The following is a 9,911-nucleotide window of genomic DNA, read 5'->3' as shown; positions in this document are numbered from 1 at the left end:
CTGATGTAACAGCAGACGGTGTTACATCTCAGACTGAAGCCCCATATCTCCAGCTGATGCTGCAATGGCTCAGGCTCAGTTACCAAAGCCCTCAGGATGAATAGGAGAGATTAATCCACAGAGCACATGCTGCAAACCAGGGTCCCTCACCCAGCTACCAGGGCCTCGCTGCCAGCAGGATGAAATGCAGCTCAAGGCTTCAGACAGAAGTACTGAGAGCAGGAGTACATACAGAAAACACATGGCAAAGAGATGGCAGTGAAGGATGAAGGATGAACACACTGAGACAGAGAAGGATGAACAGTTTTTGTTTGGTTGGTTTTTTTTCATTTTCTACATTTATTTTTATTAGATAAATGAATGCATGAAAGCGACGGGCAAGAAACAAACAGCCTACTGCTCTGATTTCCAATGGAAACAATTTCTTGGCTGACATAAAGCGAAGTTCAGTTTGTACCACAGTCACACTTTATACCATGCAACCTTCCTCTTTAGGGACTGAGCAGCAAGGGACCAAGGAATGGCACACTGCGTCACGCCAGCTTACTCAACCTAGAAGCAGAACAGAGCCAGCTTCTACCTGCAAGTGTGGGACTGGAGTTTCACAAGCATGGGGACTCCAGAGCAGCATTAAGCCAGCAGCAGCATTAACTCTTGCCAGTGGGACAGCAAGGTAAAGCTGAGATGTTAAAAAAATAAAATCAGAGAAAGGAACGGAGAGAGGTAACATAAAAAGCACAGCTACAAACAAAACAGAAGTAGAATCAGAGGGACTGACTGGAACACACAGATTTGTTATTTATTATTTATATCCTGACTTGATCTTCTATATGCTACTACTACTGGCAATCCCAACACGTTCAGTGCTCCATGTTACACAAGCTCTGAAGAGCGTAGAGCTCATCACACCCTAACAGCTTCAAACCAACCCTGCCAAGCTCTTCAGTGCTCTCCTGTCAAGGTAAGCTGATGGTGCTCAGTACCTCGTGTGAACAAGCCTTGTGGTTTTAAGCATTTACATCTGAGTCTGCTCCCCCTTTATGGTACTGCAAAATTTACCATTGATTCCTTTGGGAACTTGAACAGAGATTTAGCAAGCAGGCCTTGACATCAGAGCAAAAGACTCATGCAACTTGATTTCAATTCCTCTAAAAACATTATATCCCCATTAGGTTAACAAGGTCATGAAGATCTCCCATAGCTCAGCTGCAAAACAAAGGAAGCTGGTTCTGCAAGGACACCACATCAGAACATGTAGCCCTGATTCTGCACCTGATGCACACGGGAAGCAAGAATTCTGTTCAAAGCTGCCTGGGCCTAAGGCCTGGCTGTCCCCCTCTCAGTGAGCAGCTGGTCCATATGCACCTGAGTCCCCCCTCACACCCACGTTTCTCTACTTTTGGTTTTCTGCAATTTCATTCCAGTTGTAAAAATGGATTCAGGATAGCAAGAGGAGTTAAGAAGTTTCCTGTACTTAGCTCTTCCCATGCAGTTCCTCTGCTTCCCCTAGCTTCTAACAAACAAGATTTTCTGCCTCCCCACCCCCACCCCACTGCCTTTACTGAGCTTTGCAGGAATCTTCCCAGTTCTGATAGTCATCAGCCTAACCCAAACAGCCTGGGGTTTCCCAGAAAAGTCTGGAATCTCCCCAAGCTCTTTAGTGCTAACATAGTTGGTTAGATTTCCTATTTGAAGGAGCAAAAGAGACAGTAGAAATTGGAAAAAAAAAAACAAAGAACAAAAATCACCTCTTAAACTTGAAATCAGCTCTTAACACCTCTGCCCTGGCTCTTCTTTGCCTCTGGGCTACAAACCAGTGACAACTGGAACTACCTCCTGTTATTTTTTTATTTTTTATTTTACAGAAAATAGAATAGCAGGAAAAAGACAAGACAAGAGGCAGAAAGGACTTGATAAAAGAGACACAAAGATATGGCAGCATCTCTCAAGCACTCCTGCAAGCTCCTGTGAGAGACAGCTCTAAGCCTGCACACCTGGCTCACTGAGTGCAGGGTAACAGAGAGAGAGCAGAGCTTTCCACTCATCTCCAGTGTACCAGGGGGACTTGGGATTGTCATTAAAATTCAAAGGGACACCCAAACCTTCAGAAACGCTCCTTGCACTGTTCTCACAAGAAGCCTATCCTGCTCTTCTGCCTGCAGGCCCTCTGCACTGATTTGGAGGTGCAGGATACTTGAAGTGCCTTAGAGCAGATGGAGAATTTATGTGACCACTGCTCTCAGTGGACGCACACCACAGGAGGGTGCACATCCTGCTCAGAGGATGGACATCAGCATGGACACATTCTGAGGTAGGGTGCCTTGCTCTGCTCCCTGGAGAGTCCTCAACTGCTGCTCCAAAGAAGGCCAGTATGAAACCAAAGGACTGAAACAGCACAGCTTCACTCTACCTTGTGCCATCCCAGCTGCTGGAGGAGCAGAAGACAGGGAGAGGCACACAGGCTGCCCAGACTCCTGGGGCTTGGGGCAGCCAGAAGCATCCCCCATCATGGTGTGCACAGAGGGATTTCTGGCCTCATGCTGTGAATCCAGCACAGCCAGCAGCCTGGCTCCAGGAGCATCCCCATGCCTCATGTGCCTGGGAAGTGACATCTGCTGCTGCAGAAGCCATGGCAACATGCAGGAAGCAGGCTGCTGGCAGAGCTGGCCTGGGAAACCTAAAGCAGCACTGACACCTTCAGGAAAGGGAAACGAAGCTCAACACTGTCCTCAGCTTGTATTTTCCCTGTGCTGTGCCCTGCAGGGCTCAGAGCCTACTTAGGAGGTTCCTGCTTGAGCTGGCTCCTCCGATCCAGCTTGCTCATGACCTGTGTGATGTCCACGGTGGCAGCAGCTTCTTTGGCTTTGGCTTCTTCTTCCTGCTGCCTCAGGATGATGGGGCTGGGGCTGGAGCGGAGATGACGGCGTCCAAATGGGAAATTGGAACTGGGCAGAAGGAGAAAGAAACAGAATGTTACTGAGAGGTAGAAACTCTGCATAGCTGGATGACCCCAGATAGAGCAGAGTCACCAATCAGAAAACCTCCCTTGGGCTCTGAGGCTATGCATGGGGAGAAAGGCACTTGTCACAGTGCCTGCTGCTACCTGACCAGGCAAAAGAAAGGCACCTCATACATTCAATACAGAGGTGCACCTTAGTATTTTGGCCGACTTTCCTCTTAAGCACTTTTGTCTCTTAAAATCTCTCCCAAAGAGAAGCCAGTGAATATTCCATGAGATCATTTAATGAGGAGGGCAGTGTAGATAAAGAAGCATACAGGAAGTGCAAACACAGACTAAGTGGTTTAAAGCAGGGCTTGGTGATTCTGTCATATAGCAGCAGAACTACTAAAAGAGTAAAGGCAGATTTGTTCCTGGTCTTAATGAGAGAAACCAAAGCCAGAAGATGTCTAGAACATTACTCTTCTTGTTTTAAGCATCTGAAAGGGCCTGGAGCATATTCTGTACAAGGAAAAGCTGAGAGACTTCTGACTCTGCAGTCTGGAGAAGGAAAGGCTGAGAGGTGATCTGAAAGCTGTTTATAAATATCTGAAGTGAGGGCGTCCAGTCAATGGTGGCACACGGCGACAGAAAGGGCAACAGGCAGAAACTGGAGCACAAGAAGTTCCATACTGCTTAAGCAAGGAGGTTGGATTTGATTTCTAGAGGTCCCTTCCAACCCCTACAGTTCTGTGATTCTGTGATAACTAACTTTCAGCATGAATCCAAACAACGGCCATCAAACTGACACCAGTATAGGTGGTTCCCAAAAGGGCACCTGCTGTCTGTTTCAGCAGAATCGTGACCAGCAGCAGTGAAAACAAACGTTAAACCACTTCTGGGGTAGCAGCTCTCTGGTTTATACAGGATGCTGTCTGTGTGTTGTGTATCCAGAACAGGTGCTGAAAGATATGATGGTAACCACCAGGGGTAATCCAGCATCTGCCAGGGACTTTGTGTGGCTCAGGGAAAAACTAACCCAGCCCCAAACACGAGGGTTTGTTGGTTTGGTGTTTTGTTGTTTTTTTTTCCTTTCCACTGACTTGGGCGTTAGAAGAAACAATAGTGTGAAAGTCCATTATTCCTCTTTTTGTTTGCGAGGCTGACGAGTGGAAGAGGAACAGAGAGAAAAGCACATCACCCGGTCCGGCTTTGACAGTGCACATTTTGTTTTAAGAAGCTACTGCAGTTCAGATTGCCTGCATTTGCTGTGCAACTCCCACCTTGGTCAGAAAAAAGCCATTTCAAGCCTTCCCCTTCTCAGGCTGCCTACCTTGTATCACCCACAGGTAAGATGCCTTTCACCTTCACTGTGCAGGGTGCAACTAACTTTGTTCAGGCAGAGCAGAGCAGAATCCATGGAGGATCCTGCAGCAGCTCTGCATCTCCTCTGGCAGCCAGTGTTTCATGGCTGAGAGTTCTCATGCCCAGTACACAGTGCTCTCTCCTTCCAAGAGAAATGCCATGATTAATGCAACAATCACAGCATTTCTGAAAAGACCCAACAGGCAAGGCAGCTGAGTTATCATCAAGCAGATTCTGATTGCACATGAGGCATTTCCAAAGGGCTCACAAATAAACAGCATAATGAATCTCAAAGAAGGGCATCTTCTCAGTGAAAAAATGTATTTAATTAAGCAAATATCTAAATTATAGTAATTTTGCTGTAACTCAGGCTTTTTCAACCCTTGCTACAAGAAAAGCAAAGCCCACAACTGTGTTTAGTTTCACTTGCCTTTTTTTGACAGTTTCTTGTGGCACAACAGCCTTGGCCAGCATTTCCTTGTATACTGGAGACTTCAAATAGCGGCCATAGGAGTCCTACTAGGAGAAAAAAGGGAAGCTGGTAGTTATGAGCTTATTAAAATCACCGCCAAATATATCTGCTCGGGAGCCAAGGAGGCTGGGAACTGGGTACCTCACCCAGCAGCCCAAGTGACTTTGCATTTTCAGGCAAATGTGGTACTTAAACCAATACCCTTTCATCTTGTAAAATTCCCAAGAATTTTCATCTCCTAGTAAAGCTTCCCAGGTACAATCCAGGGGTCCCACAGTCATTGCAGGGTGAAGAATGTATGTTTCAGAAGCCAAACATTTCAGCAGCTGGCTTATAATCAACTTTTTCTTTCATTGTCCATTTGCATTAGCTGCTGATTTGGCCAACAGCACTCCTCCTTGCTGAGTGCAGTTTGACCAAGGGAATATTTAGAAAGCAAGACTCATAGCAGACACCTAACTTCAGCCACCTTGGGGGAAAAAGCAGCAGCAAAATACAAAGAGCTGACCCAGTGCTTGCTTAAATCAGCAAATCTGAGGGATTTTCAAACAGAGGCCACTCGACAGCGACAGCTGGTAACAGTCAAAGACATGGAAAGGCCCCGAGACCTGGAATCCCCCTGAGGCTTGGAAACAAATAACGAACCTTTTTCATCAGCATGTAAATGTGGGTCTGAGCAGCATCTAAAACATAGCGATGAGGGTGCTTGAGGCCTTTCACCGTGATGCCCATTGTTGTGCCATCGATGTTAATCCAGCGCCTAGCTCCTGGAGCGAGGAACAGCCTACGAGGAGAGGTGGATCAACAGCGTCATTAACAAGTGAATTCCCCCAGATTCCTCTGTCTGTGGACGAAAGGAAAAGTCCCTTCAACTTCCCACTACAATTTGCTGTAAATGATCTCGAGCAATTAATCTTCTCTCCAGCAAAGTGAGCTGTGACATTCAGTCACTTCCTCTTGCAATGTAACACACAATATAAAGCAAATTTTAGGCCTCTGGAAGCACAAAGGGTCTCTCCACTCACCTTGTGGCAACCCCAAGACATTTGCTATTCTGGTATTTAAACTACAAGCTAAGATTTCTCTTAAACATTATACTGGAGAGCAGAGGGGAAAAGCAGCCATGCAACAATTTTTAAGCTTTCACCTTCACAATCTCCATTCCTACACGGGCAAAGCCTGTAGGAATAAATCACAAGGGGAATGGCAACGTGTCAGGGAGGATACGAGACTCACGTGGAGAGTGTAAGAACGTAAGATCATCACACTCACTTGTAAATCTCTTCTGCTTTTTCTTTGACCTTGGACTGGTCTCCATATTTGAGATCCTCACAGGCTTCCCAGAAACTCAGGTTCTCTCCTGCACAAGAAGGATTCGTTGAGTACAGAGCGAGACCAAGGAAATCCCATTTATGAACTCCTAAACTGAATTTGTTTGATTCCATACAACACCGTCCCAATTCAGAATCTCTCTAATTCTTACAGCCACCCTAAAAATCTCCTGCAGGCTGAAGGAGGACGCAGCTTCCCACTGCCCCCCTGCCCAGTGACAGACCCGCAGGAGCACGTGAATTCAGCCCGTGGCAGCAGTGCCCTCACACGAGCGGCCTGCGCAGCTGCACTGTGCGCCCCGTGCCACTAGGTGGCGCTGCACGCACTGGCTGCACAGCGGCTCCGCTTCATGGCTTCATCACCGTGACAGCGCACGGCGTTGCAAAGGCTCGGATCTCTCCTGGTGCCCAGGCTCAGCTGTGCGCCCCAAGGAAAGAGAGACAAGGAACGCACCGCTGAACTCCTTCTTCAGGAAGAGCTGGAAGTTCTGCCGACCTTTTGGGTCCCGTATCAGCTCGCTGAAATTAAAAGCCCATCGCTCCACACGCATCCTGGTGGGGATTTCCACCCTGCAAAGGTTGAATACAAACAGTACTGCCAGTTTCATGAGGCCCATCTAAATGGCAGATTAATGAAAACCAAAATGTTGGAATGTCAGGAGACTCGGTGCTTTCTGTTTTCCAGAATGCTGTAATGAGCTCCTCAAGTCAGCCCGCTAAGGAAGCGGTAATTAAACAACTTGGTACACAATGGGATGAGGATTTGTCTTGGACTTGTTCTGCTCTCACAGCACTGGCCCAGCTTTGCTGGAGGTCTGACTCAGTCCCATCCTGGAGGAGGATATCGCTGCTCAAAGCTTCCATTCTGTGAAGGTATCTTCTGGGGCTGCCTTAATGGGGTATTATCACTGTAACAGGATTGCTGGTCTCAAATGAGAACCACTAATATGCTGTATGCTTCAATCCCAGAGTTGCTAATACATAATTAGCAAATGCTATCTGAATAGGAACCAAGGGAGACCTCAGAGAAGGGATGGACCATCAGTACATGTCCTCAGTGCAAACTCCCTACTAAGAAGCCAAGCAGGTGAACGCCAAATTGCTACACCATTCTCAGGAGCTATATTAGCAAGGTTAATCCTAAATCAAGTGCTACACCTGAGCATAACTTGTCATATTCTACTCTTTTGCTAGGAAAACTGAGGTAATTCAAGAGAGGATTTGGACAATTGAGCAGCTTCTAGGTGCGTACTCCCAACATTTTAGGAATTTCCACCATGTTAAGGAAGGTTCAGCATGGATATTCCCCACTTCAGCCATGCCAGAAGGGGAATTGTTGCCCTGCTCATGATCACAGACTGGATATCGTGATGAGATCAGCAGTTCCCCTTTCTGATTTCTATCAGCATAAAGGTCACTGTAAACCACAAGCTGGCAAAAAAGCTACGTACAGCTTTGCATTGAGATCCCAGAAATCAGGGTCATCTGTTATCCAGGGGTTGCTAGGGAGACATCCAGACAGGATAGGATCATTGGAGAGAAACTGCTCAGAGTACTTCACAAGCCTGCAAGTAAATTCAACAAAATCAAAATCATAACTTGCAACAGAATTGCAATCAGTCCCATTACAACCAAACGAATGTGCAGACTGTGGGTACACTCAGAGCAGCTGCCTTACCATGGAGATCTGGAATGTGGCCCCTGCCTAACTACAAAAACTGATTCAGTAGCACAGTTAATCTTTTGTGCTTCACAAACAGAAATCTCCCAAGCATCATTCAAAGCACTGGTTTCGTCAGGTCAACTTCTGGGAAATCCAAGGCTCCTTCATCACCTCCTTTCGCCTCTTCACTTCAAGGAAGTGGGACTAAGCCCCCAAAAGACAGCTGTCTCCTGCAGCCAATAGGTCAGATAGAGAAATACCTGCCCCCATGCTGTTTTGTGCCACACATTGCAGAGAAAAGGAAAGCAAGCACTGCGTTTGCTCAGATTGGATCCTCTGCAGCTTCCCCACAAGGTGCAAGAGATGTTAGCAAGCTCTGGAAGAGGTAAGGCAGTGCTCAAGGCACCTCCTGACTTCTCTCTCCACTGACATGCTATAAAGCCCATTCCCATACATGAGAGTGAGGGCTCAGCACAATGCAAAAATCTCCCTATCCTAGCAGGAACCAGACAAACCCTTCTAACTTCTGAGTTGGTGAGACTTGTAATTACAACCCATTTCACTAATGTCCTGGAATTTTAATTCTCTCCTCCCTTTTTCATTCTTGAAAAAAATTATCTGGTTTCTGTGTTTAAAATTCCCTCCGGGCACAACTGCTTTTATGTGCTCAAAGCAGGGAGTGCACTGTCCAAGGGCCTGTTGCTAACAGGCACCCTGGCATAGATCCTGTGATTATACAATGCTTCTGCACGAAGTATAGCACAGGTTTGGCACAGAAGTGCTTGATCCTATCTTTTCACTGGAAATGCCAAGGCATTCAGCACCTACATAATTCTCTCCACTCCATACATTCTAATTAAGCTGCAAATCTAAACCTGTCAACTCAGGTAACATCGTTCTGTTCTTTTAATGATTAATGCTTTGCAGCTCCTCCTAAATCAATGTGGTGCTCTGCTGCATGCATACTATCAAGTTACTGATCTTATCCTTGTCAACAATAATTTGATTTGGAGCCAATCCCACAGCTGAAGATGGAAATCCAACTTTCCAAAGTGTTTTTTGCTCCAAATATTGGCCATACTCCTTTATATGACTAGTACCAATGTGTAACTTTATTTTAAGTACCCCAAATTCCTGGAAGATAGACAGGTGTCCCCAGCTCCACCTCACAGTTCACAATTGAGGCAAGGAGAGTTTTACGTGACCTGGGTGTATGTGACAGACAAAGGAGCAAAACTGCTTGTGCCTTACAAGCTGTGGTTCGCAAGTTGTGGTACAACTTCCTAGATCTCCCAGCCTATTTCATTCATCCATGACTGTCTTTCTATGAGGGAACAGGCCCAAGCTCCACGTTTATCTTGGATTTGAGAGGAGCTGCTGGATGGCAATAACACGTATGCAATGTGGACTGGTGGCGTGGGAGCTGCCAACACAGGACTTCAGGTGAGAAACTCTTCCAAACTGCAGAGCCGTGCTGATCCAACAGCCACTGCCCAGCCTGAATATCTCTTGATTTCAAAGGGAATCTTGACTGAGAGGCTGACACTGCTCTGCAGATGTTTATAGCAAAGCCCCCCTTAGCTGCTTACTTTCCCTGAAGATGAGGACTCTGCCACCTCCTCTGCTTTGTGCCTTCTAGCACAGGAGCACACAGCCCAGCCACCAACGTACAAACAGGCCATGTGGCCACCGTAGCCATTCCCCAGACTGAGTCACCAGCTGCAAGAACAGACAGCTTCATCATCTCGCTAACAGATGAGCACCAAAGACTAATTAATGTGTGGACAGAAGGAAATTGGGACTTACCCTCCGAGGGAGACAGAAGATTTCACTCTGGATTTCATGATGGCCTGCTGATAGTACATAATCTGAAAGGGATCAGACATGCCCATGGTTAGGAGAAATGAGATACGTAGACCAGGCCAACTCCATCTGAACAGCAAGCATGCCCTCTCCCAGGCAGGAGGGGGGTAATACCTGCAGTACCTACAACTAAGAGCTCCTCCTCCCAGCGCTTTATTGGATGTCCAAGGAACCACAACATCCCTAAACTGTCAGGGAAAAATGGCCATTTTCACTGAGCTCGCTGAAAATACCAGCCAAGCGTTTTTTAGCGTGAAAGTAATGCAAAAACAGCCTCCA

At 46.7% G+C, this 9,911-nt stretch overlaps 1 protein-coding gene across 3 annotated transcripts in view; it reads right to left on the bottom strand.

Moving 5' to 3' along the window:
• Nucleotides 1-320: 320 nt before the first annotated feature.
• RGS9 (regulator of G protein signaling 9) overlaps nucleotides 321-9,911 on the bottom strand; it is a 29,090-nt gene continuing 19,499 nt past the window's right edge. For 2 of the 3 annotated variants that reach the window (XM_042865184.1, XM_042865186.1), the window contains 7 exons: nucleotides 9,576-9,637; nucleotides 7,558-7,671; nucleotides 6,561-6,676; nucleotides 6,048-6,135; nucleotides 5,421-5,559; nucleotides 4,734-4,819; nucleotides 321-2,945 (listed from right to left, as the gene is read on the bottom strand). In XM_042865184.1, the coding sequence (XP_042721118.1) occupies nucleotides 2,774-2,945; nucleotides 4,734-4,819; nucleotides 5,421-5,559; nucleotides 6,048-6,135; nucleotides 6,561-6,676; nucleotides 7,558-7,671; nucleotides 9,576-9,637 (777 nt within the window). In that variant the 3' untranslated portion in view covers nucleotides 321-2,773. Of the gene's footprint in view, nucleotides 2,949-4,733; nucleotides 4,820-5,420; nucleotides 5,560-6,047; nucleotides 6,136-6,560; nucleotides 6,677-7,557; nucleotides 7,672-9,575; nucleotides 9,638-9,911 lie in introns of all 3 variants that reach the window. The other variant, XM_042865185.1, reaches the window with a different exon arrangement.

This window comes from Lagopus leucura, unplaced genomic scaffold (genome assembly GCF_019238085.1).
Source record: "Lagopus leucura isolate 7727_CA_CO unplaced genomic scaffold, USGS_WTPT01 Super-Scaffold_797, whole genome shotgun sequence".
Lineage (NCBI taxonomy): Eukaryota > Metazoa > Chordata > Aves > Galliformes > Phasianidae > Lagopus > Lagopus leucura.
The sequence above is the reverse complement of the archived record's forward strand: the minus strand, read 5'-3'. Positions and strand labels throughout refer to the sequence as shown.